Genomic DNA, 25,944 nt, shown 5'->3' on the forward strand with positions numbered 1-25,944 from the left:
TGTAAAATGGAACAGATACCATGGAAAAGTCTGGCAGTTCCTCAGAAGGTTAAACATCGAGTTACCCTATGACCCAGCAGTTCCACTCCTAGGTATCAGCCCAAGAGAAATGAACAGGGCCACACAGCTGTTCACAAACACTCACAGCTGCATTATTCATTAATAGCCAAAGAGGAGAAACAACCCAGAAGTTCATTAATCGGTGAGTAGATAAAATATACTGTATCTCTACAATGAAGTACACGCATGCTACAACATGGATGAAGCCAGACACAAAAAGACTACATGTTGTATGATTCCCTTCGTGCCTAATGTCCAAAAAGGGCAAATTTTAAAGACAGAAAGCACATTAGTGATGGAGTGGGAGTAGGGGCTGAACGCAGAGGCACGAGGAAACTTCGGGGGGCGATGTAAGTGTCTAAACCTGACTGCAGCTTATAGAACTGCACAATTCCGTAAATTCACTAACTCACCTAATCGTATGTTCACAGCAGATGAGTTCTAACTATACCTCAATAAAGTTGTTAAAAGCAAGATAAATACAATGAAAACAAGTAAATGTTACCAAATTCAAGCAAAGTACTGCTGGAGTGCACTTGGAAAGGCCCAGAAAAAAAGAAAATTAGGCAGATCTTGAAAGTTCTCACCACACACACACAAAGTAACTGAGGTAATGGTGTTAACTTGTGGTAATCATTTCCCAGTATATACATATTGCAAAGCAACACACTGCATACCTTAAAGCTGCACAATGTTATATGCTAATCATATCTTTAATAAAGCTTGGGAGGCCCTGGCTAGTGTGGCTCAGTGGACTGAGCACCACCTGTGAAAGGGCACCAGTTCAGTTCCTGGTCAGGGTACATGCCTGGGTTGGGGGCCTGTGAGAAGCAACCAATCAATCTATCTCTCACACATTGATGTTTCTCTCCCTCTCTTTCTCCCTTATTCCATCTCTCTAGAAGTAAATAAATAAAATCTTTAATAAATAAACAAGTAAATAAAGCTGCATAAAAAACTGGACAGTGTTAGAGGTGTTTAAAAATATTAACACCTGCCCTGGCAGGTAGCTCAGCTGGTCAGAGCCACGTCTCAATATGCCAAGGTTATGGGTTCAATCCCTGGTCAGGCACATACAAGAATCGCATGAATAAGTGGAACAACAAGTTGAGCTCCCTGTCTCACTCTAAAAATCAATTAAAAAATACAATAATCCCTGACTGGTGTGGCTCAGTGGATTGGGCAGAGTACTGCAAACTGAAAGGTTGGCAGTTCAATTCCCAGTCAGGGCACATGCTTAAGTTGTGGGCCAGGTCCGCAATTGGGGGTGTTTAAGAGGCAATCAATGGATGTTTCTCTCCTTCTCTTTCTCCCTCCCTTCCCCAGGAAATAAATAAATAAAATCTTTAAAAAAATAAAATAGAATAAAAATTAAAAATATTAGCACTCAAGGATTTTTTCTCCTCAATATAATCAACTAAATCGGCAGAAACCTGAAAAGATAGTAACTTTCTCATAAAAACAATTGGAAGATCCAATAGGGGCACTCGCTAAAATCATCTCAAATCCCCCTGTACTACTAAGGTCCCGTCTGACTCTCTAAGCAATGGAAGAGACCCTCTGACTGACCCTCCCTAAGCAATGAACGAGAAAGCAAAAAGGAGAGCCTTTGGACTGGACAACCCCCAAACACTGCTGTCACTCGCAGCAAAACCAAGATGGCCCATGGCATTCACCTGGGTGCAGCCCCAAACTATTAGTCATGGCTGACTGGGGTGCTCATTGGGGAGCTCATTGGGGAGCTCATTGGTAGGGTGCTCACTGAAACCAAGTCCAGGCTCAGAGGGAAACAGTGTCCTGACCGATAAGCAAGGTCTGCCACCCAAAACCCAGAAATGGAGCTGTAAATGCCTTGTATTTGTTTTGTCCAAAGGTGCAAGTGAAGGGACAGCCAGTTTGCTCTGGTCACAGATGATACAAGGTGGCACATTAAACACTTTGGTATCTCCACCATGCCACTGCTAAGTGCTCTTAGGGTCTGAAATGGTCACCTGATTTCTTTCTTAAGCCCTTATAGAGCCAAATACTTTTCCAGGACCTCTTAGGTCCCAGGCACTGTTCTGATTACTGTACAAGGATCAGCCCATTTCACAGAAGAGAAAACTGACACAGGGGGCTAAGCAACTTGCCTAAGATCATTCAGCTAAAGACAGGCTGAAAGAACATCAGCGATGGAAGAAAATGACTTCAAACAATCGCTCTATCAGATCTGGAGAAGTCAGCCCACACAACCTAAAGAGTATCCCTATACCAAGCTGGGGTGCCCTGCCCTGCCCTTGTGTCTAGGACACAAGCAGGCATGCCTCTCTGACTAGTAGGCAACAGTCTCTTCTGTGGAGTTCTAACTGCATCGTGGTTTGGCTGACCTAAATCCAAGCCACCCCCTTTACTTCCAGTAGCCCCAGACACTCCACTTCTTTCAACTTCCAAAATCAGGACAGAGCAGTTCTTAAACTTGAGTGAACATCAGACTCACTTGGGGAATGGGATTTAAATGCAGGTTCCTAAGCCCCCAGCAGGTCTGAGGAAAGGGCTGGGAACTGCATGTTTCACAAGCTTCCCCACTGGTGGAAGCAGGTGGTCCTGAACCACACTCAGAGGAAACCCGCCTGGTGGATGCCCACAGGCGAACTGTGAGGTCTAGAAGACACGTTGGTTCACATGCTTCAGAGGCCAGGAATAGAGGACCCTGTCGGAAAGTCTCCATGATGTCCAAACGCCCCATCCTCTTTCTTCTCTCCTTGCCATGGCAAATAACTAGATGAAGAGATGGACCTGGTGAGGAACTGGAGCTAAAGTCCTGGGTCAGGCCACACTCATTAGACACAACAGAACAGAGAAGGAACAACCCAACAGGGAGTTGGTCTCTCGGTCCGAGAAGTGCTTCCATCCAGCTCTGAGACCTTGAGAAAGTCACTTCCTCCCTGGTGGCTCAAGTCTCGCGGCACAAGAAAAAGAAACAAACAAACAGGGACCAGAGAACCCAGAGGTCCCCTCCAACCCTTCTCCTGTTCTCCAGCAAGATTCCCAGCCTCTTCCTCACGGAGTATAATCATCTTGTAGGGCCGAATCCCACTCCCTCCACCATACACAAGCGCCAGAAGGTCACAAGAGAGCTAACTAAGCCTCTGTCCATATGAGATGGAGAGTTTCTGAAGGCCCAGCCACCAAAGAAAACCAAATCCGGCGATGGTGTGATGTCGATCTTTATGACAATGACCACTTTGTAAGGATAAGCGAAGCGCCAGACACCGTGCTAAGCCCTCGCCAGCGTAGCGCCCAGAACCTCATCCCTGCCCTACGGCCCTAGAAATTTCCCAATGGTCTCCCCAGTGTGCAAATAGGGAGCTGAAGCACTCAGGGGCGAAGTGACTGAGCCAAGGTCACCCAGCCTGGACGAGGCGGTCAGCCCGGGGCTCCCCACAAACCCCGGGATCCGGGTCGAGGGGGCGCGAAGCTCCGGGCTGGCAGACAGCAGGAAGGGCTGGGGACCCAGATGAGCCCCCTCCCGCCCGTGAGCGGAGGGCCCCGTGTGGGCGCGCCTTGCCGGCCCCGCCTCCCGCCAAACCCGCGCCTCGCTGTCGGCTCACCGGACTTCGGAGGGTAGCGATAGGCCGAGTTCGCCTGGATGTCGATGTCCTCCACGCCCGCGATGCGGCGGCTCAGGATGGAGCCCATGGTGCGCAGCGGGGTAGGTCGGACCCGGACCGGGGTGGGTCGGGGACGGCTGCAGCGGCGTCTTCACGCAGACATGGCCTGGATCAGGCCTCACGGACGCTCCCCCAAGGCCGAAAAGCCTCAGCCTCGGAGCCCCCACCCCCGGTTCGCCCGGGGCCGGACGCCACGGAGGCCCTCCGCACCCCCAGTATCCGAGGAACCTCGGGAAATGGAGTCCCCTCTCCTCTGAGGGCAGCAGGCTACGGCGCGGCAAGTACGCCTATTAACTACATTTCCCAGGACGCTCCTCGCCCGGGTCCGCTGAAGTTGTTGATCAGCGCTCTGGGACGTACCAAGTGAACTGAAATCCAAGAGGCGGAACCATCAACCCCACCGCAAATTGTCCTGCCCTCTGCATTCCAAGCACGAAACTAAATTATAACCTTTTAGCCTCTAATAACCTTCATATATAGACCCTTCTGTTTACCCCCTTCCATTTACTCCTCTCGGAAATATCTCCCTGTGCCGCATGGTTCTCCCCACTTCCCAGGGTTTAGCTCCTGCCCCGGCCAGCAGAGGGCATACTTACCAATCACAGGATAAGAGCTGGGGTGGAACCTAAGCTTACCTGGAGAGGTGCTCAAAGAGGAAGCAAAATGCTTGTTTTAGCCTTTCCAAGGCATCTCTCTGGTGCCACCTCCAAAAAAATCACTTTGAAGACATAATTTTACAGCCCCCTTCAAAGAGGCAGTAGACCTCTCCCCACTTTACAGATAGGGAAACTGAGGCACAAAGAAAGAAGATCCACATATAAGGTTGGAATTAAAGCCTTGCAAGTTGTAACAAACTTTACTAGCTTTCGGTTTACACAAAACTCGGCAGGAAACACAGGGATGTGTTTTTACCTAGTTTTTTGGATCCTGCAGATTAGTGAGGAAACACTTAAAACGGTAAAAAGTATAAATGTTAAGTGTGGTGGGTGCTGTGAGGCAATGGATTGAGATGAAATAATAGGAGAGACCTACTATTGATAGAAAATTCAAGGAAGGCATCTCTGAGGTGACATTTAAGCCAGGAGGCAAACTCCGAGCAAGTAGGCCAGGTTCCAAGCGAGGGGAATAGCATGTGCAAAGACTCTGAGGCAGCAAAGATCTATGACCCAGCAGCTCCAAGGCCAGTGTGGTTAGAACCAAGTAAATGGAAGAGTATGAGTACAGAGATCAGGAAGAAGTGAAGCAGTGGCCAGACCTCAAGGCCCCCTCAGTCAGCCAGCATTGAGTCATTTGAAACAGAAAAAAAAGGCCCTAGGCCCAGTTCATGGCCTTCTGGGGTGAGTACCTCAAATCTACACTTCTTAAACCTCTTTAGAGGGTCCTCACCTATTCATTCTTGTGCTCCCAGAGCCAGTCACCCAGTGTGTGTCTGATAAACACATCTGTGGAGCGATTGAAAGGATGGAGGTGGGGAGGCAGCCAGGGAATGCTGAGAAGGCAAGGGCCCTGAGCCTCTATGAATTGGCTATGTCAGCTTTGGCAAGGCTCTTACCTTCCTAGACTTCAGAAAAGATGAGGGCACTTCCTGAAATGCCTTTTATTCCCCACCCATCCCCCACCTACTGGCTTCAGCTGGCTGGCCCCATCTGAGCCTGCTAAGGATTCCAAAGTCCACTTTCTGGCCTGGCTGATCCTGGCGGAAAACAAGGTTTTTTACTTCCCTGCTGCTCCTGGGAAAACAAGCCAGACGGGGTGCTGGGGGGTTGGGAGGACCAGAGGGGTAACCTTTGCTCCTGCCAGCCCCACCTGTTCTGGGCTGGACAAGCCTGAACAGGTACCTCAGTTGTGCCTGGATAAGAGTGAGAGAGGACATTTCCTGCCTCTCTCAGCAAGAAAAGCCTCCAGTGGGCCCTGAAAGCCCCCCACCTTACCAGAAACACACCCTGCTGGCTCACTGGGTGCCTGCTTTTCTCCACTGGCAAAAATCTAAGAAGACCGGGATTCCAGCCTTAGTTTCATTATCTGTAAAAGGGTGCTTGGGCTCACTAGACAGAGGCAAAGAGATGAGTGCTAGAAATAGTTCACTGGATGTCAGGTCTATGCTGGCATTAATCCTCCATAGCAGTCCTGGGAGAGCTCTCAGTTCTCACCTTGCCTTCTACAAGCGAGGAAACTGAAGCTCAGAACCAGAGTAACTTACCCAACATCAGTCATTAACTGGCAGAGTCAAGACTGGCATCTAGGTCTGCCTGGCTCCAGAACCTGCTTACCTTCCACCCTGCCCTGTTGCTATCCCAGTGGTAACAGTAGCCATATTCAGAGCTGCCTACCCTGTGTGGAGCACTTTGCTCACATTAATTCGTGTTTATGATGCTTTACAAAGGTGAGGGGCATTCTTAAGAAAGAGCAGAAATCTCCTGGTATCATCAGGGTTTGCAAAAAAAATAGTAGACAGTGAATGATCCCCCACAAGGCAGAAAAGAGGCCCAAACTTTATTTTCCAAGTGGACAGGCTGAAGCACCCACTGCAAGAAAAGACTGAGTCCTCTTTCTGCCAATGGGCCAAGCTCCCAGCTCCGCACTCTAGCAGGGCTCCATTCCCTCCCCCACCCTTCACAACCCTAGGACATTTCAGGCCCTGTCCACATGTCCCCCATTCTCCTCCTTCCCACCAGCCAAACTCAGAACCCCTGGAAGGGGTGAGAGACCCAGGAAAAGCTCCCTAGAGAGCGCTGCAGGTCCCTACTGCTCCCGACCCAGTATGAGACAGTCCCCCTACCCCCAATCCAATTCTGCAATTAAGGCTCTTGGCAGGGGCGGACTCCTCTGTAACCATTCACACTCAAAACATCGCCTAAACTGACTGGATCCCTCTGCCACCATCTGGTCCCCACACTGCCACAGCCAGTGGTTCTAATGTGAACAACGGATCAGATCTATTAAAACTCCTCAATGGGCTTTAACCCCGTACCCCCAGGGCTGGTATCTCCTTCCTAAGGGCATTTTCCACACTTACAATTCTTCATCTGCCCCCGGGATTTTTTATTTTGACACACGCCCACACCCAGCCCCGCCACCTGCCGACCCCTCTTGGGTTTCATCTCTCCGCGGTACCCCGGCTACGTCAGAGGTCAGTACAGTCAGGACTCAACAGTTGCTCAGCAAATGAAACCGGGGCCCAGGAAGCGTGAGCAATCGGGGAAAGATCATTCAGAGCAGTAGTGACCGAGCCACCCCTCTGCTGGGGTTTCTCCTCAACTCCCTGCCGGGGTCCCAGTTCCAAGACCTTCCTCCTGCCAGCACCCGAACCCCGAGACCCAGACCCGCGAGGTCAACCGGAAGCGGCGCGTGCGGGTCTGTAAACACAGCCCGCAACTCCCCACCCCAGAGTTCTCCAGCCCCGCCTCCGCCCGCCACGTGACACACCCCCGTCTACTCCGACCCAGCGCCCGCCCCCGATATCGTCTCATTGGGCGGCCAGCTTTGTTTACCTTATATGGCCAGGTCCTAACACCCTGTGGTCGCTCATTGGCCGAGAAGCGGCCTCACTCACTAGACGTCACACGAGACCCAACGAAGCAAATAAACTGGGGCATTCTGGGAATACGAGTTCTGGGTCTCCCCGGAACTGGTTCCGCGCGGTCCTGCAGTCCGTACGTTAAGGGCTAGCTTTCCGACAAAGCACAACAGATTTTGCGTGGGAACGTAGAAGGGCCACAGGGAAGGAACCTCGAGGCAGCAATGACTGTCGGCCTCGCTTGCCTCTCCCAGGCGCCATCCCTACCAAATCCCAGAAGTTCCTCAGGCATACTGTGTACCTGGTCTAGCGCCAGGCCGGGGAGAGGCCCCCTTCAAAGTGCGGTTTGCGCGGGGCCGGGGGAGGGAGTTGAGGAGACTCGGAAGACTTCCTGGAGGCGGTGATTTTGAGCCGAGTCCTAAAGAATAGATTCATTTATTCACTAAACGAATATAGACGCCTACTGTGTGCCGGACCTTCGAGGCCTTCCGGCCAGGTGCTGCCGATTTGTGCCACAATTGCTATAGTGTTCCCCTCACCTAAGGGTGGGCCCACTCACAGAGAGCTGTCAACCACACCGAAGCTCGGGAACCAAAGTGTTGACAAAGACTACTGTGGCCTCCACTTGCCGACCCCTGTTAGTGTCAGGACAGGGTCGGGTAGTCTCTCGTCAAGACCCGCCTCTGCACACTGTAGGTGCTGGGCCCCGCGACAGCTCGGCTCGAGGCCCCCGATGGAGCGCGGGCGGGAGCGTCCCGGACTACATCTCCCAGCATGCCTCCCGCGGCCTCGGAGCGAGGCGAGGCACGGTGAGTCAGAGCCGCACAGTAAATATTTGTATTAGCCGGAGCCGGCTCGCTAATGGTGGACGCGTGAGCGGAGAAGCGCGCGGCGGCGGGAGGCCGGAGCGGGCATCGCAGCGGCGGTGGCGCCATGTCCGTGAACATGGATGAGCTTAAGCACCAGGTCATGATCAACCAGTTCGTTCTAACGGCCGGCTGCGCGGCCGACCAGGCGAAGCAGCTGTTGCAGGCGGCCCACTGGCAGTTCGAGGTGCGCGAACCGGTTCGGCGGGGGGTGGGGGTGGCCGTCCCGCGTGGCAGCGCGTGCCGCGGAGCGTGTGCGGTGGAGACACATGCGGGTGCGCGCTCCGCGGGTCGCGCGCCAGGGTTCGGGCCCCAGCGCGCACACTTAGCGGCGTCCTGTCGGGTCGGCCGCGTCTACGATGCCCCCGGAAACGCCGCCCGCGCTGGGTGAGCGGGAGGAGCGGCCTGCTCCCGCTGGGACCCGGAATCTCAGACTCCAAGTCCCCTGGCGGTGGGAATGTGGGGGCCCCCACTATTGTTCCGGGTAAGGCCAGGGCGGGGCGGTGCTGGGGCCAGGACGGGCAGTGGGGCGGGCAGCCGGAAGGAGGACGCCCAGGCTTGGGCCAAGCTGGAAACGCGCTGTACCCCGTCCATCTCCCCTCCCCGAGCCGCGGGATTGGGGCAGGAGAGCCCTGGGGCTCACGGGCAGAGTAGCCCCGCGTGTGGTTCTGCGTGCCTGGTGGGCAGCCCGGAGGCGCGTGTGCCAACGTACATGTGCACTTGTATTTACGCACGCGCCACGCTGCGTGTGGGCATGTTGGCGTGTGTAAACACGCAATCTACCTGGGGCGCGGGTGCGGAGTATGTGTTCTTTGTACATACACGTCTCCGTGTTACAGCTAGTGACCGTGCGTGTACACTCAAGTGTACAGTGCTGTTTTGGGGCCCTCTGTGCTGGTAAAGATATCTACTTGCACCGTGCAAGCGTGGTGTGCGGTTCACTGGCTTTCAGTCAGCTGAACAGGGGGTGGGACTACCCCAGTCTGGCCCTCATTCCCCAGGCCTCTCTAACCCATTGAGCACTAGGGTCCCGGCTTGTGCTGCCAAGATACCACTTTCCTTAGCTCAGCAGCCCCAGAAATAATCCAGGTTGGTATCCAGGTTGGATGAGCCCAGAGCCTCTTGAACTCCATTCCTCACAGGTGTAAGGAACCAGCCCCAGTCCAGTTGTAGTGTCTGTGCCTAGCAGGGCCCAAAAACCTGGTTTCTTATGGGAAGTCCGCCCAGGGAAGGTGCTTGGGCTTGAGGGAGGGACCAGGAGCCAGAGGGACTTCCTGAGGGTTGGAAGAGATTGGAATTCCCACCCTGAGTTTAGGCCACCCAGTGGCCTATCCACCCAAAGGATCTTTGCTCACCTCCTTCCTGCCAGAGATCTAATGACTTTGTATGGCCCTCACACCAGAAGATGCTCTTTCTCTAAGCAGGTCTCTTCCCCTTTCTGACCTGACTTTCTTCCTCTGTACCTTGGGGGTGTGAGTTGACCTCTAAGGGGTGAATGCCTGCCTCCCTATTCCCAGGCTGGCAGCCCCACCCTCCAGGAAGCTAGCTCCCTAATCAGCTCATTTGTCTCTGGGGCTGGATGTGGCAAAACTTGCAAAACCACATTCATGGCAGTTTGCTTGAGTCGCACATCAGCATACATGGCTCCTTTCCTGCATGGGGCTGGGCAGGCAGGTGTCCAGGGGGCAGGCACTCTCCAGCTCAGCCCACAGAGCCTGGCACCAGCTTGATGGTCACTCAGGCAGTGCAGATTGGTGTTGATAGATCACAGAAACTGAAAATGTAGTTCTGAGGATGGAAATGTCTGGAGAAGACTCTGATCCCAGCAAGGGCAAGAGCAACTTGCAGACAGGGGGCTGTAATGGCCCCCAGGGGTCTGTGAGTCTCAGTTTCACTGTCTAGTACCCAGGGATATGGGTACTAGGAAGGTTCACTTAAGGTGTAAATGGGTCGTGAGCCCCCAAACCTTAGGTCTCAGTGTGGGAGTGAGTGAGAGGTTCCTCATGGCTGACCCCCTTCTGCCTTCGTGGCTTCAGCTGGCAACCTACTGGCAGAAGGGCTGACCCACCCAGCTGGAGGCTGTCTTTTTTGGGTTATAGTCTCTGTGATTCAGGTGTTAATGGGGACAGAGGCTGCAGGGGGAGGGGGAACTTCTGCTTTAAGGGGTGGGACAGATGTTTCTCCCTGGAATCCTTACACAATGGCCTTTGGAGCTACTGTTAAGAGAAGAATGGTTTGGGTATGTCCCTGGAGTTCCAGAGGTGGGGCTGGGGGTCAGGAGGTAATGGTTAGAAACCAGTGTCCCTCTTCCCCCAGCTTCCACACCCTTGTTTGGAGACACAGGTAGGGTGTTTCAGCAGGAAATGCCCAGAATAATTCACTTGATTTTACTTTAAGAAAACTACAAAACCCCCAGGGAAGCCCTGGGAGCCAGGCTTGGGTTTCTGGGTATGTTGGGGGCAGGGGAAGAGATGGGCAGCACAGGGCTGTGGGGGGCCAGTTGGAGGGGGTGGTGATGGTGGGCAGAATAGCAGGAGCTGCTCAGAGCTGGGTCTGGGACTTGGCAGAGCCTGGCAGACCCTTCACACACTTGATTCCCTCACCCAGCACTTGCGCAAGAGCAGTTGGTTCCCTTATTTTCTTCAACGCCCTCCTCCTGCAGGGGCTGAGCCCCAGGGCACACCAAATGCTGGGGCCTTCCTGGGGGCTCCCAGAGGTCGTAGAGCCCTCAGGCCCTTCACTCCAGTCCCTCGGGGCCTCCAGATGGCTGGTCTTACCCAGACCACTCCCCCTCCCTTTCCTCACAGTCCTGGGTGTAAACCCCACCTCTGCCATCCTCCCGTTCTGTCACCTTGAGAACATTCTGCTGGAAGTTCACATGAGCAGGGCAGGGAGTACAAACCCCAACCATCCTACTTACTTCTGGCTCTCCCAGCTGGAACATGGATAGATCTTAGGAGGTCACTGTTGCAAAGGAGGGGAACCTGAAAGCCAGGTAGTTCAGTCCCCTTGTGGTGCAGATGTAGAAACAGGCCCAGAGCAGGGTGCCTTGCTTATCCAAGGAGAGGGACAGGTGGGTCACAGACTCATCATCTGGGGGCCTTCACCAACCCCTGGCTCAGAGATAAGGAAACAGGCTCAGAAAGGAGTAAGGACTTAGCACCCATAGAGTTGGTGATAGTTGGGCTGAGGTCTCTGGGAGGCCTTCCTCGGGAGACTGGCGAGGGTGCTGCCTGCCCCACAGGTCTCAGTGCTGTGTGCAAAGTGGAGGCACTTGTGTCCAGGTGACAGACAGTGTCATGAGGGTCTTCACTACCTACCATATCTGCTCGAGGGTCTGAGGAAGTGGAGGGGATTCAGTGGTGACAGGCACACTGCCTCAACTCAGTCTCCTATTCGGTAACCAGGCCCAGGGCCGCACCAAATCCTATAGAGCCTGGGAAGAAGGGAAGCAGCAGGGTTGGGCAGGGTACCAAGGGTAAGCTTGGGCTTTTCTCCCCACAGACGGCCCTCAGCGCCTTTTTCCAGGAGACCAACATCCCCTACAGTCACCATCACCACCAGATGGTAAGTGTCCCCTGCGGTCTCAGAGGCGGATATGCAGGGGTCTCCTAGTTGAAGCTGCAGTGGATCTCTGCCTGTGTTCCCAGAACCTCAGACACTGGGATGAGCCACCAGCAGGTGTTGCGGGACAGCCCATCTCAGGACCCCGCCTTTCCTCTGTGACCCCCTGGCTGGTGGACTGTGTTGGGGGGCCAGGTGCATCCAAGTGGGGGGCACAAAATCTCCCAACAGAGGCTGGGCGTGTGTCTCCAGCTAGGAGCCAGTGGTAGATTGGGGGCCTTCCAGAAAGGGTGCTTACCCCTGCCTCTCTGCTCTCCTCCCCACAGATGTGCACTCCCGCCAACACCCCTGCAACGCCCCCAAACTTCCCTGATGCCCTCACCATGTTCTCCCGTCTCAAGGCCTCTGAGAGCTTCCACGGTGGCGGCAGCGGCAGCCCAATGGCCTCCTCGGCCACGTCACCCCCGCCGCACTTGCCCCACGCCGCCACCAGCAGCTTTGCAGCACCCAGCTGGCCAATGGTGGCTTCACCCCCAGGGGGGCCACAGCACCACCAGCCTCAGCAGCCGCCCCTGTGGACTCCGGCACCCCCTTCCCCAGTGTCAGACTGGCCACCCCTGGCCCCCCAACAGGCCACCTCAGAACCAAGGGCTCACCCTGCCATGGAGGCTGAAAGATAAGGGAGGCCCCTCCCCCCTCCCGGAGGCCTGGACCCCGTGGGGCGGGGGAGAAGACATCTCCACAGGCCCCCTTTTACCCTCCTCTGTCTGCACCCCCTTTCCCTGGAGCCCTGGAGGGGAGAGACTGGACCCCTGTGCCAGCACACAGGCTGCCCGCGAGTGCACGAAGTGCAGGTTCACGGCACCCAGCTTGCATGGATTTGGTTCAGAATCATCTGGGTGCTCGTGGACAGAACTTCAGAGACCAAGCAGCCTTCCCCAGAGGACTCACCCCATCTCAGGAGTCCGCGGAGATTTGCCTGGCTCCTGCTTGGAGCTCCTTGGGGCCAGCAGACCTAGATCCCCACCCTCGTGAATGCAGAGCCTTCTCCGCATGTGTGCGTGTGGCTGTGTCTGTATTTATACGTATGTCACTATTCAAGAAGCAACCTAGTTTATGGGGCAGCTGGACTTTGCATGTTAGAGTGAGCCCCTTGCCCGTTGTCCCCCTCCCCAGGGTCCTTTCCTCTCCCCACCCCCTCAGCAGCCAGCTTTGCTGTTCTTTGCAGAGAAAAGGATTGTGGGAAACTCCAGGATTCTTCCCACCCATCCCCCAGCGCGTGCCTGCTGGGACTGCCTGCATGCCTCCCCCAGGGGTACCCCATACCCATTTCCTTTCCCCCTTTTAACAAAGGAGAAGAAAGAGTTCCAAACCACCACCAGGCTCTGTGGTCTTGCCTTGTATCCTCAGCTTTGCTGCCAGCTGGCCCTGTGTGTGTGGAGGGTGGGGGTAGGGCACAGACTGAGCCCAGAACAGAGGGCTACCCTCCAGTCCTGCCTGGCCTCACACTACTCCTGTGTGTTGCTGTCGTTTCAACCACAACATGCTCTGGAATCTTCCTGCCTACCGAAGGTTTTTCCCATGAAGTTAGTTTCTGGCCTGTGTTCCCAGAATCCCAGCCTCTGTCTGCCCACCCATCCCCCTTCCTGGCTAGAGGGATCCTGGCTTCCAGGGCTGACAACTGCCTTCCGATCTGTCTGAGTTTCACATAAGGACCTTTCTTCCTGTCTCAGGGCCCCAGTAGTTGGCTTCTGGCTGGACCCTCAAGCCCAACCTCTAGCAAATGTGCTGGGTGGGGCAGGGCCCTCCCCTGGGGAGGCACAAGCCACAGTGCTTATAGTCTGCAGGCTTGAACGCAGAGCCAGTGGGGGCTAGTGACAGGGATATACCAGCCTGGGGCAGAGTCCACCCAGTGCTCAAGCCGTTGGTCACTAAGGAGACAGGCCACCCAGGGGCAATAGATAGTGGATCCAGGCTGCTTTCAAGCTGGGCTGGGGCAGGTACCCGATCTAGCCCCAAAGAAGAAGCCAGATGCCCCACTCTGCCCTAGGCTGCCCACGCTGGGGGAGAGGGTCCTTGTGGCCTCTGCAGTTCCTCACCAGCAGACCTCTTCCCTAATCGGGAAGAACTTGGTTAGCATCTCAGCCCTGTGTGGATTGTGCCTGGGTTGGAGAGCTTCTTCTATTTTGGAAGGTCTGCCTGACACGGCTTGGCACTCACCACCACCAACAGTCCTCTCTTGCTCCCAGGTATGGGGCTGAGCTTTCTGACAAGGATGCATCTGCCCTGCTGGAATCTGGACAGGCCTGTGATGAAGCCCACCTGGGATGATTGTTTACTCTCTGGTTGTCACTGGAGACCAGCCGCTGGGCCCCACTTGAGCTGTCGTTTGCATACCGGAAGTTTGTCCTCACATTGAAACCCTCTTTTCAACAGCCTCTTGGAGTCCAGAGAGGACACAGCTCTGCCTGGGGTACTTGGGGGTGCAGCTTCTCCATTCTTTTGGATGGAAGAAAATTCTCAGGAAACTGATACAGCCCCTCTTCAAGTGGTAGGAAAATGCTTTGCAGAGGCAAGCATTTCTGGGTTATCAGCTGTGTGGTGAACATGCTTGGGCTTTCCCAGAGGGCTGGTTGCTGGGGTGGCTGTGTGTTTTGGAACCATAGGAGACAATGAACTGTGTAGAGTTTTCCGTCCTGGAGACCATGGGGCTTGACCCCAGACAGGCCCCCTGTGGGTCTATACGGAAGCACACCCTCACTGTTCAAAATGGGGTCCTCAGACCAACAGCATCACTTGGGGCTTGTTAGACCTTGGGCCCCAGTTTGAGAAGTATCTCTATAGTGCTGGTCTGTTGGAGGTGAGGCCCCTTTCTGTTTTGGGGGGGCCGTGTGGGCTGGGCCTGGAGGTCCTAGAGGGTCACATTAGGCTGGAAGGGACTTGAGGTTCCTGTAGATGCCGTTTTCCCAACCTGAGCCCTGTGGACGTGGGTGCTGGATCACTGTCTACCATGGGCGTATCCTGTGCACTGTGGATGTTTGGCCAGCATCCCAACCCCCACCCACTAGGTGCCAGCAGCACCCTCATGCTGTGACAACCAAAAATGTCTGTGGATGTGGCAAACTATCCCCTGGGGGCTCTGTGAAAAGACAGCCCCAGATTCCTGGTCCTTCCATGTCAGAATCTCAGGAGAGGCCCTGACAGTATCGTTTTAAACACTCCCAGGATATTGCTGATTGACTTGTAAACAAACTAAAAACCATTCAATTGCATACTTCAAAAGGGTGGACTTTGTAGTGTGTTCATTATGTCAAAGCTGTTACTAAAGGTAAAATAGCTCCCAAGTGATTCCAACCCAGCACAAACTTAGGAAGCATAAGAGTCTCCTGGGTACTTAAGGCAACTGTTCTGGAGGAGGGCCCAGCAATCTGATTTTTAATAAGAGCCCCAGGCAAATTGGGACCCAAGGAAGGAGGAAGCAGAGGGTAGGGCTAGAGCTGGACCTGGGTACTCAGGTGCTTTCCAGCAGTGCAGAGACCTGTCAGGTGTGCCTGGGGCCCCCTGTCAGCATCTCAAGACCAGGGAGTGGCTGCAGAAGTGAGCCAGACAAACTCAAGGGGAAGCCAGAGCGGGGCCTACATAGCTGCCACATGCCCTCAAAATTGGAGTGTGACGCAGAGAACCTGGAACCCTCCTTAACTTCCCAAAGCCTGGAAGCTCGGGAGCAAAACTGAAGGCATCTGTCACCATCCACTACATATTCCCATATAAACTAGCTAAAAAGCACAGGTTCTGGTGTATAAATGGAAAATGTATTTACAGACAGGTTTATCTGAATCTCAGATGTCTCTCAGGCACCTCTTGGGAAAACCAGCCACTTCTGGGCTTGGATATCTCCTACATGATTGCCAGATTTGAGCTCCAAATGACTATTTCCAAAATTCCACTCTAAAAAACATTTGCACCCATGAAGTTGCTTAAAAGAGTGTCATTTGATCTCTGATTTCTCTGGAGGGGATGTGACAGTTTGTGGGAATGAGATCTGGCCTCTAGGGGTGACAAGAGGTAGCTGTGCCCTCTGGACTACTCTTAAAAGATGGGACGGGGTTATCTTAGGGGATTGCACACTCACAGTCCCCTGATGCAGGCAGTTTGGCTGTCATGGTGGTTTGGTGGTTTTTGTTTTGTTTTTGTCTGCCAACATTTTTAAATTAGAGTTTACATGAAAAGCCTCACTTCTGGCTTATCTTGGGAATTTGTAATACTGCCCAAGTTCCCATACAGGCCATAGCTGGCTGAAGCCAACCGTCGCAGTAGGGACACAGCTTGCCCTTGGCCGGCCAGCCCAGTCCACTGGCCACCAGCATGTGTGCATGTATCTGACTCTCATCTTGGAATCGGCTGGAATCTGAAAGGGATCTTGCTTTCCCCAGGGGGAGTGTCTGAAGTAGGTGCCCTGCTCCGTGGGGTAGAGCAGCACCTGGCAGACGAATGACGACTCTGAAATGGTTTTTGTGGGCAGGCAGGGCACCCTCTGCACAGCTTTAAAGAGAGAAGGGCTCGTGCTTGTTCCCCTGCAGTATTCCCTGGATGACTAGGGTGCTCCCAGGGCTGCTGAAGGTCTTCCTGGGGTTCTCTGAGAACACATGCACCACTGAAGAAAGCCACCCTGTTCCCGAGGCTGGCTCCCAAACCCGGAGGGCGGGGCCGCTGTGGCCCTGGAGGTCTCTGTGGGCTTTTCATAGCAGGACTCATCTGAGGACAGACCGGCTTTGACTCAGGTTGCTCCCCTGTGTTGGTGTCAGGGAGGCCACCTGGGTTGGCCAAAATGAGATATTTTGAGGCAAAGCTATTTCCAATTCCTGCATTTGAAAAGGTCAGGTTGCCTAGCCACAGCTTATGATTGGGCAATATATGTATTTCAAATAAGTCTTAAAGGAACACCCCTCTTTTAGGGGTGGGGATGCTGGGTCCTCCAGAGGAGCGCCCACCTACAGTGTGGCCAAGGCTTGTCAATGGCACAGCACAAGGTGCTGGGAGCCTGTTGGCAGATTTTGGCTCTGCTTCCTGGGGCCATTTCTCATCTAGGGAATAATGGCTGCAGATTCTGGTGGGGACATTCTCTACAGATCCTGGTGAAGCCATGAGCAAGAGGAGGAAGGAGAGAGAGGAGAACCCCTTCTCTGGCTGTTGGTGTGGGATTTTGGAGGGTCTCTGCATAGAGTCCCTAAATTCATACAAAGTCAGGGGTCAGGCTGAGATGATGGTGGCAGGGGAAACCAGCACTGATTTCAGTGCTCCTACACAGAAGGCCCTCCCTCCAGTGCCCCAGCTGCTGCCTTCTGGCAGCCTGCTTCTGGGTACTGGTGGCTCCTTTTTCCAACACAGCTCTACTTGTTTGGGACACACGCTTGCTGTTGCCGGCTGTTTATACCATAGGATTAATGGGTTCACGGTCACTGAAAGGGAGAACATGTTCAGTGGCCTTTGACTTCCATCGGTGGGTTGTGGGGCTGGATTTGGGGGTGCAGGGTGGTTACTGCCCAGCATCTCCATTTTAGCAGAACCTCGAGGCAGGACACAATGCTTGGCAAGAGACACCTCCTTCCCCTTCCTGCTGGCTCATTCATGCAGCCCCACGTACCCGGCCAGTCCACGTGACTTCCCCCTCATATGACAGATTTATCTTGGCCTTAAAACTGAAAGTTCTAGGGACCCCTCTCACTCCTAGGCAGACTAAGATAGTTGGTCACCCTACTGCCTGGCCCTGCCTCTGTCTCAGGTTCAGAACTGTGGTCCTCTTTGCAGAGGAGGAGGCTGGACCTACGTTCTCCCAACATCACCACTCTTCGGACTCCATCCCTGGCACTGTCTACTCCCCAAGCGCTTTCCCTGCTGGCATGGGTGGGCAACTGTCCTGAGGCAGCTGCCCTGGGAGTGGGCACAGCACCTCCCTTCCAGCTTTCAAGGCCTTCAGGTCCCATGCCCTTGGGTTGGGATTAGGAGGCAGAACCCTTGCCACTTGGGACCAGGCCAAAGGCCGGCTTCCCCCACCCCCATGGGGGACAGGACTGTCTTCCAGTATCGCTCCTGGCTGGCCGCAATTGGGACTATGGTTTCCTACCTTCCAGAGCACTGAGGGGTCTGTCAGAATGCAGATGGTTACAGGGTGATACCTGGGCCTCGCTCCACTCCCTCAGCTGCAGGTACCAAGTAGGCACTGATTCTGATGTAAACCTGAGAAATGACTGGGAAGGCAGCTTTGAGGGGCTGAGAGTCATGCCAGGTGCCTGTAGATGCCTTCATGTCAGGGTCTTAGGGGACAAGGCTGGCATGGGGTGCTTCCCTAGGAACCCTCAGCTTCCTGAGTGCCGAAACCTGGCCATGCTTCCCTTTTCTGCCTTGGGGAGGTGATGGAAGTCCAGGCCCTCATCCCTGTGCACAGTACCCAGGAAGTATGGCCTCATGGGTGGGAGCTGGAGAGCTGAGGCCTCACTGTGTGACCCTGGGTGAGTCACACCAATACCCCTGCCCCCACAGGCCGGGGTGGCTCAGGGCGCTTTGCCACAGTGGGAAGTTATGACAGAGGAGGGGAGGCTGGTTGCAATTCTCTGCTGAGGGTCAGCCTTGGTGGCTTTGGGCAGTGGCTCTGGGAAGCTGATGCTGGAATGGCGGCCCAGGGAGGGGTCAGCAGGTTCACCCACCCATGTGGGGCAGGCAAAGCCATCCCTCACAGAAGATACTGGGCCATTTACCCTTATCCGCAGTCAGAAGAGTGAAAGATGGAAAATTTTATTCTGGGGAGAAGTTGCCAAAAATACTCATCTGTGCTATGGGCATGGGGTCGGAGGCCGGGGCTGCAGTGCCAGTGCCCACAGCGGGCAGCGTAGACCCGGGTCAGGGAGAGCTTGTTCCCATTTGGACACAGTCCTTGGAGAGTTCTAGAAAAGAAAAGTCAGGGCCGGCAGTGGTTGCAGTAAGGAAGGGCTGGGGGACCGTTAGGAAAGGGGCAGGTACACAGTGTGCCCGGACTCCAGGGGCCATCAGACCTAGGGAACCCTGCATGCCAGCTCCCAGGCACAGCCCCGAGCCCCCGATCCTCCCCAGGGCAGACCCTCGGACCACTCACTCCAACTCACTCCACCATCCCAGGAGCCTCTAGTGGATGTTGGCAGTGGTGGGGGGTGGGTCATGCCCTAATATTGCACAGAGGGAAAATTTTTTAGTTTTTGTGAAATGTGACAGGAGTGTCAGAACTACACTAACGACAGAGAGCACAACTAGACAAGCTAGGGAGCGGAGAGGGAGTGAAACTGAGAGGGAGAAGGGCAGGACGGATAAGCCGTCCGAGGGGAAGAAACCAGGCCAGGCATGCACTATGCAGGCTGGCGTGTGTGAGCAATGCTCTGTGATCTAAGGGGGTCCGCTAAACTGCCAGTGTGGATGTCTTGACCTCCCAGTTTGCTCTGTTCCCACCAGGTGCACAGGGGTAGCATGGGAACAGACAGGTCACACAGGTGTGCGGGACCCCGGCCCTGGATGGGACACAGTGGTCCCAGAGTGTTCCAGGGCCACTGCCCAAGTTCCTCAGGGATTAGCCAGAGGTAAATATAGTCAACTTCTTTAAACATTCACTTCAGAACAGTAATTAATGGTGGAAATAATCAACACAAAATTTTTTAAAATGCACACAGTAAAATTGGTTCCCATGGGAAAATTGATCCTGGCGGATACAATGGCCCCCAAAGAAAATGGACAGTGGCGGAAGCTGGAGCTGGAACTGATACTGATGAAATCATTTCAGCAAAATAAAAAGGAAAGTGTTCATGAAATCACTTTAACTGTGTCATATTGAAAATTGGTCAAGGAATTAAATTGGCTTAGTGGAAAATTCAATCCAGAAAGCTGTGTTCTTCATGTAATGTGGGATAAGAAGCATCGTGCTGTGTGTATTTATAGGCAGTGAAAACAGCCACTGGGTCCCAGTGAGGCCTCCCTATGTCCAGGGCCCCTGAACCTTCCTCAGGCCAGGCTTCAGCCTGTCTCGGCAGGTGAGGGGGATGGAAGGGACAGTGCGGGTGCAGGGCACAGGGCTCACGGGCTGTCAGGCTCCTAGGTGGGCCGCGTGCTGGCTCGGGATTCGAAGCGCTGAGACCTTGGGTGCCTGGTAGACCCTGAGGCCTGCGAGGGGTCCTGCAGGGACGGCATCAGCGGTGGCAGCAGTGGCAGCGGGGGCGTAGATGGAGGCCGAGCTGGCAGCATGGGGTGGGGGCTGGAGGTGGCTGAGCGGATGATGGCACGGGGATGCAGGGCTGGGAGGGGCAGGAGAGACCCGTGATTTGTCTCAAGAACATTCTGGGCAGAGGCTGGTCTGACTAAGAGAGGAGAAGCCCCAAGATGGAAGTGCCTCACTGCCGCTCCGCCAAAGTGGAGCAGAGCACCTGGAGGAGTCCCAGCTCCTGCACTGCTCTGCCGAGGTCACTGTGCCTCCGCTCCCCCCGCCCCCACCCCTTTCAAATGGGCTGGCAGTACCCACCACTCCTGGCTGGGATGAGGCCTGGATGAGGTAAGGGGCAGAGTGCTTTGTACGTGAAAAGTGCCCACAAATGCCTGGTCCAGGGCGATGTGAATCAGGGGAGCTCAGTTCCCTCCAGGCTGGTTCACAGGCCCTAGCCAAGAGGCCAAGAGAATGAGTGGACTCCCTTATCCCACCTCTGCAGCTGACTGGACACTTGGGAAAAGACACCTGGGTGCCTTCCCAGCCTGGGTGTCCAGGTCAGGAAGCCTGGCTGAAGGGTGAAGCAGGAGCCCAGAACAGCTGGAGGCCCACCAGGGAGCTGGGTGCCGGTGGGGGCCTCTCTGGGGGGCCTTCTTAGGCACTGGCACAGAGCATGTGAAAGATGGGTGAGGTAGGGCAGGAGAACCCCAGTCTGTGGCTGGGGGACCCGACCAGAATTCCCCTTGGGCCAGGGAGTTGGAGGAGCAGGTACTCACAGGGGTAGGTAGCACCCAAGCGCTCATACAGGTTTCGAGCCGGGGGATGTGGAACCTTCACAGCTTGGGGGAAAAGAGGGGAAGAGATGGGAATGGGGGGAGGCTCTCTGGGAGCTCAGCCCCTCCCTGGAGCACTCGTCATCCTCAGCTCTGCAAAGGCCTGCTCACTCCGGTGGGACTGCCCTTTGCCCCCACCCCCCTTCACACACCCACCCCTCCCTATCTGTCTATGGAAAGACCATCTCTCCCCACCTTCTCGGGCTTCTTACAGTTAAGATACTAGGAAAAGGGGTTTGGAGGTGACTCGAGGCTGGGAGGAGACGGAAACAAGACACAGGGGAGGCGCTGGCAGGACTGGGTACCCGCTGGGTGTCCAGCCCCTCTTCAGGTCTCCCCACCCCGGGGGGCCAGACCACCGTGGCACTCTCACCCCCACCTCCCAGTCCATCTTTTGTGTGTGTGCACTTTTTAGTAAAACTCACATAATATATAATTAAGCATTTAACGAACAATTCAGTGGTGTTAAGTTCATTCACAAGGTTGTGCAGCCATCATCTCCATCTAGTTCCAGAACATTCTCATTATCCCAAAAGGAGAACTGGTGCCCATGAGGCAGTCACTCCCCATTCTCCCCTCCCTCCTAGCCTCTAGCAACTGCTAAGCTGCGTCTGTTGATGTGATTTGCCTGTGCTAGACATTTCATAGAAGGGGAGCCATACAATATGTGGTCTTTTGGGTTTGGCTCCATCTTCCACTTTCAACCCAAGGTGTCCTTTTCTCCCTGTCCAGCCAAGAACCACCATGACTGGCCATCCAGAGTCCAGGCGAAAGGCTGCTGCAGGAGAAGACATAGGATCATGGGGTAAAAGAGGCCACAAGAGCAAAGATGAGGGAGGAGGAGGAGGGAGGAAGGCCTGGAGGAGAGGACCATGCCTGGCGCCTGGCAAGAGTTATGGGGGTGCCACGCTCCTTCTTATGCAGGATACCAAGTGTTCCCTCTGCCTGAACAACTGTGTCCGTCTCTGGCTGTCTCCTGACAATTCTTGCCTCAAATGTCCCTTCATTTGAAGGGACTCAGAGAGTCCTTTAGACCGCCCACTCAGCAAGGACTGCCCCCCCGGCCGTCCTCCCTCCATTTCTGTGTCTCATCTGACGCACTCACTGACTTACTCGTTCACATGACTCCATCTGTCACAGGGTGAAAACCCTAAGGGAGCAGCACCTTCATTTTGATTGCACTGGGTTTCCCCAGCGGCTTCTAAAACACACCTGGCACCGACAAGGGCTCAGGAGACCAGGGTGCAGCAGCAGGAGGCGCCACACAGGTCTCCCTTTAAGAAAGAACATGGTGCTCAGCTGTAGGAAGTGCAGGAAACCAACAGCCTCCACCTGTTAGCACCTTGGGGCCTGTTAACATCTTGGGGTCTGGTAGTGCTCTTGGGGTTTGCTGGACCTTCAGGGTCTGGTAGCACTTCCAGTCAATAATGGGAACACAGGGCCTGGCCATCTGCTGGGCTCTCTTTGCTCGGAAGCTCCCCATTGGTCCGGCCTGGACCTTATCAGGTCTGTGCACTGTCTGAGGGTCTCTTCCTGCTCCCTCCCTCTCCTTCCTCCTCTTTGTTAATGCTCTTCCGTTCAAAATCTCTTGTATCCCTAACTCTGTCGTAGGGTCTACAACCTCAAGGACCCAACTGGCACCACCTTAATTCCCCATGAGCCTCTGGGAACTGTATAGCTTAGGTCATGTCCCTCAGGCCTGAGTTAAGAACCACCACCTATGTGCTTTATGGGTTCTGCTCAAGAGCAAATGCCTGGCTGAGGGGTGCTCCTTGGCCCCCATTGTGATCCCCAGTTGGCACCTGTATCCCTCCACGAGTCAGAAGTGGAACCTGCCAACCAGCCGACCAGTGAGATTATCGACCTGCTTCCTTTCAAGGAAAGGGATGTGTGCCTAGGATACAGATCCCAAATGGTGACACAGGGAGGCCCAGGAGCCCAGCTGCTGACCCAGTGCTCTCCCTGATGTTTCCTACAACCTTGGATTCTATATGTCCAAACACAAACTCACCACACCACCTGACCCCAATGCCTGCTCCTCCTAGGCTCGCCTCTGCGTAAGCCAGGAGACTCCCAGCAGGAGGGAACACCTGAGCCCTGGCAAATAGGAAATGTTCTCCAGGGGTTCCAGGAGGAGCACACAGTATGGGCCGAGGCCCGAAGGTGAGAAGCAGTGGGGCTCGTTGAGAGCGAGCGAGTGAGCAGTTCCATGAGGTTGAATGAAGGGGACAGACGAGGCCAGGGGCCACGGGTCAGGTCAGCCCAGGAGTCTGTACTCTGAGGGCAGTGCCCTCCTAGATGTCCATGTCCTAATCTCCGGAACTTGTGAGCTCATCACCTTACACAGCACAGGGGACTTTACAGATGTGATTCAGTCAAGGACTTTTGAGACAAGGAGATGGTCCTGGATTATCCAGGTGGCCCTAATGTAACCACAGGGTCCTTGTAAAGGAGGTTGGGGTGAGAGCGGGAGACGTAAGCACAGACGTTGAAATCAGAGTAATGCCTCTGAAAGGCGGAACCAGCGAGGCACCAGACTTTCCACCAGAGCCACGGAAGGAACCAGCCCCGGGCTAACTCTGACAGCTCAATATTAGCCCAGAAGACTCATTTCAGATTTGTGATCTCAAGAACTAAGACAAAATAACGTTGTTGTTTTGAGCCATTCAATGTGTGGTAATTTGTTACAGTAGCCTTTCTGAACTGGGAAGGGGCCTGGCCAGGGGTGTGCTTTAGGCAGTTCACCCAGAGCTGGTGAGGAAGGCGTAGGCTGGAGACAAGTCTACTCCCTCGTGTCCACCTTCTGCCACCACCTCCTCCTGGAGTCCTGCCCGTGCTCAGCCTGCCATGGAGATTCTCTGAAAGTCCAGCCTGCTGACTACCAGCCTCAGCATGCCCCCTTGTCCTTCTACTAGGGGCATCACTCACTGGGGATCAGGTGTCCCTCTGCCTGGAGATTCTGACCACGGTACAGGCATCTGGAGACCACAGGCTGGCTGGACACCTCTCAATGACCCCATGGGACTGGCAAAGGACTGAATGCACAGCAGGATTCGGTGGACACTGGGATGAACAGATGGATGCATCTGGGACCAGTCTGAACCTGGGTGGGGCTCTCACTAGCTAGTTTAAGTTTAGATGATGATTGTTTGGATTGGAATGTTCTTTGGAGTAAATAAATGAGTTCTAAGAGCACACTAGTCAAAAGATCTGTCCAGGTTGGCTTCTAATTGATATTTAAGGCTAAATAGATTTTGTTGCCTCCCCCACCCCCCAGCAGAACAGAGTAGTTGAGGTGTCATGATTCAGTCCTGCTCTGCAGGTCATGGGCCTTGAGAATGAATGAGCCATGGGGAGAAATGTCCTTTCCTCTAGAGGGAGAGGGACACTGTCCAGTGAAGAAGTGGAGATATGGCCCAGGTGTGTAACATCGTCCTGGCCCCTGCACCAAGGGTGCCCTTACCTGCTGATTTATGCAATGCCTCCCTCAGTTGTTGGGCTCTGGCAAGATGTCAGATTCATTGCTTCAGATTTTCCTAAATTCTCCCAAAAAGCAGCATCTGGCTCCAGTACCATAACTCTTGCTAAGTTGCCCCAGGCCTGGCACTACCAGCAGCCAGCCTTGGTTCACAGCTTGGCCTCTCCTGGTCACCTCCAAGCCCAGCACAAGTAGCAGCCATCTGCAGGTCACTTTGTAGTTAATGCTCTGTGACCCCCCAGCAGAACATAGGTGGCAGCTGATTTGGGATGTGCCAACCCAACAGCAGTAAGGCTCAGCTATAAGCCTTGACTGCAACCCAACAGCAGTCAAAGCCGCACAGCCCACACAGTGGACTCACCCTGAGGACCCAACTTGGGTGATAGCAGAGTCTGTGCCACTGGACCCCTCAGGACACCTACTACTTTAAGCCACTCCACCAGGCCTGGGAAACATAGTAGCTCTACCTAATACATAAAAACAAACACAGGGAGGCTGCCAAAATGAGGAGACAAAGAAACATGACCCTAGTGAAAGAACAGAACAAAACTCTAAAAAAAGAACTAAATGAAACAAGAAAAGCAATCTGTCAGATGCAGAGTTCAAAAGTGGTTACAAGGATGCTCAAGGAACTTAGTGAGGACCTCAGCAGCATAAAAAAGACCCAGTCAGAAGCGAAGGATACACTAACTGAAATAAAGAACAATTTACAGGATATCAACAGTAGAGTAGATGAAGCTGAAAATCAAATCAGAGATTTGGGACACAAAGAAGCAAAAAACAAGCAATCAGAACAGCAAGAAGAAAAAAAAATCCAAAAAAATAAAGGATAGTGTAAGGAGCCTCTGGGACAATTTCAAGTGTTTCAACATTCACATCATAGGGGTGCCAGAAGGAAAAGAGAGAAAGAATTTAGAAACCTATTTGAAGAAATAATGAAAGAAAACTTCCCTAATTTGGTGAAGGAAATAGACATAATTCCAGGAAACACAGAGAGTTCCACTCCAATACACATCGTAATTAAAATACCAAAGGTTAAAGACAAAGAGAATCTTAAAAGCAGCAAGAGAAAAGTAGCTACTTACCTAGAGGGGAGTCCCCATAAGATTGTCAGCTGATTTCTCAAAAGAAACTTTGCAGGCCAAAAGAGATTGGCAAGAAATATTCAAAGTGGTGAAAAGCAGGGACCTACACTCAAGATTATTCAATGCAGCAAGCTATCATTTAGAATCAAAGAACAGATAAAGAGCTTCCCTCACCAGGAAAAGCTAAAGGATTTCATCAGCACAAAACTAGTATATGAAATGTTAAAGGGTCTTCTTTAAGGAGAAGAAGAAGAAGAATACTATGAACAATAAAATGGCAATAAATACATATCTATCAATAATTAAATCTAAAAACCAAAATAAATAAATAAGCAGAACAGAAACAGAATCATAGATACTGAGAATGTTTTGATTGTTTCTAGAAGGGAGAGGGGCCGGGGAGGATGGGGGAAAAGGTGCAAGGATTAAAAAGTACACATTGGTAGTTACAGAATAGCCATGGGAGGTAAAGTACAGCACAGGGAATTAAGTAGCCAAAGAACATATATGCATGACCCATGGACAAGGACAATGCTGTAGGGATTGCTGAGGGAGTGGAGGGGGAGGCTGGGTGGAGAGAGTCAAAGGGGGAAAAATTGGGACAAATGTAATTGCATAAACAAAATGTGATTATAAAAAAAGAAGTCAGACATTAAATGTTAGCCATGCCATT

General features: G+C 53.6%; 3 protein-coding genes across 5 annotated transcripts in view; 1 reads left to right on the forward strand and 2 right to left on the reverse strand.

The window, feature by feature from the left end:
• The window catches only part of MGRN1 (mahogunin ring finger 1), a 48,286-nt gene extending 44,167 nt beyond the window's left edge, over positions 1-4,119 (reverse strand). Inside the window, exon 1 of one of the 2 annotated variants that reach the window (XM_045820894.1) lies at positions 3,651-4,119. In XM_045820894.1, the coding sequence (XP_045676850.1) occupies positions 3,651-3,738 (88 nt within the window). In that variant the 5' untranslated portion in view covers positions 3,739-4,119. The remainder of the gene's footprint in view (positions 1-3,650) is intronic. The other variant, XM_045820893.1, reaches the window with a different exon arrangement.
• A 3,932-nt stretch (positions 4,120-8,051) lies between these two features.
• UBALD1 (UBA like domain containing 1) lies at positions 8,052-13,035 on the forward strand. Of its 2 annotated transcripts, none has more exons than XM_045820761.1 (3): positions 8,052-8,280; positions 11,598-11,660; positions 11,984-13,035. In XM_045820761.1, the coding sequence occupies exons 1-3, from the start codon at positions 8,161-8,163 to the stop codon at positions 12,335-12,337; spliced, it is 537 nt and encodes a 178-aa protein (XP_045676717.1). In that variant the 5' UTR covers positions 8,052-8,160; the 3' UTR covers positions 12,338-13,035. The 2 variants fall into 2 exon arrangements, with proteins under 2 accessions (XP_045676717.1, XP_045676718.1); XM_045820762.1 differs by lacking the exon at positions 8,052-8,280 and adding an exon at positions 8,339-8,577.
• A 137-nt stretch (positions 13,036-13,172) lies between these two features.
• Positions 13,173-25,944, reverse strand: part of CUNH16orf96 (chromosome unknown C16orf96 homolog) — a 38,005-nt gene continuing 25,233 nt past the window's right edge. The window contains exons 15-16 of the mRNA XM_045820755.1: positions 20,652-20,714; positions 13,173-19,969 (exon numbers count right to left, since the gene is read on the reverse strand). Coding sequence (XP_045676711.1) covers positions 19,770-19,969; positions 20,652-20,714 — 263 coding nt within the window. The 3' untranslated portion in view covers positions 13,173-19,769. The remainder of the gene's footprint in view (positions 19,970-20,651; positions 20,715-25,944) is intronic.

Source organism: Phyllostomus hastatus, unplaced genomic scaffold (assembly GCF_019186645.2).
Source record: "Phyllostomus hastatus isolate PE091 unplaced genomic scaffold, TTU_PhHast_1.1 phas_scaffold_442, whole genome shotgun sequence".
Classification (NCBI taxonomy): Eukaryota; Metazoa; Chordata; class Mammalia; order Chiroptera; family Phyllostomidae; genus Phyllostomus; species Phyllostomus hastatus.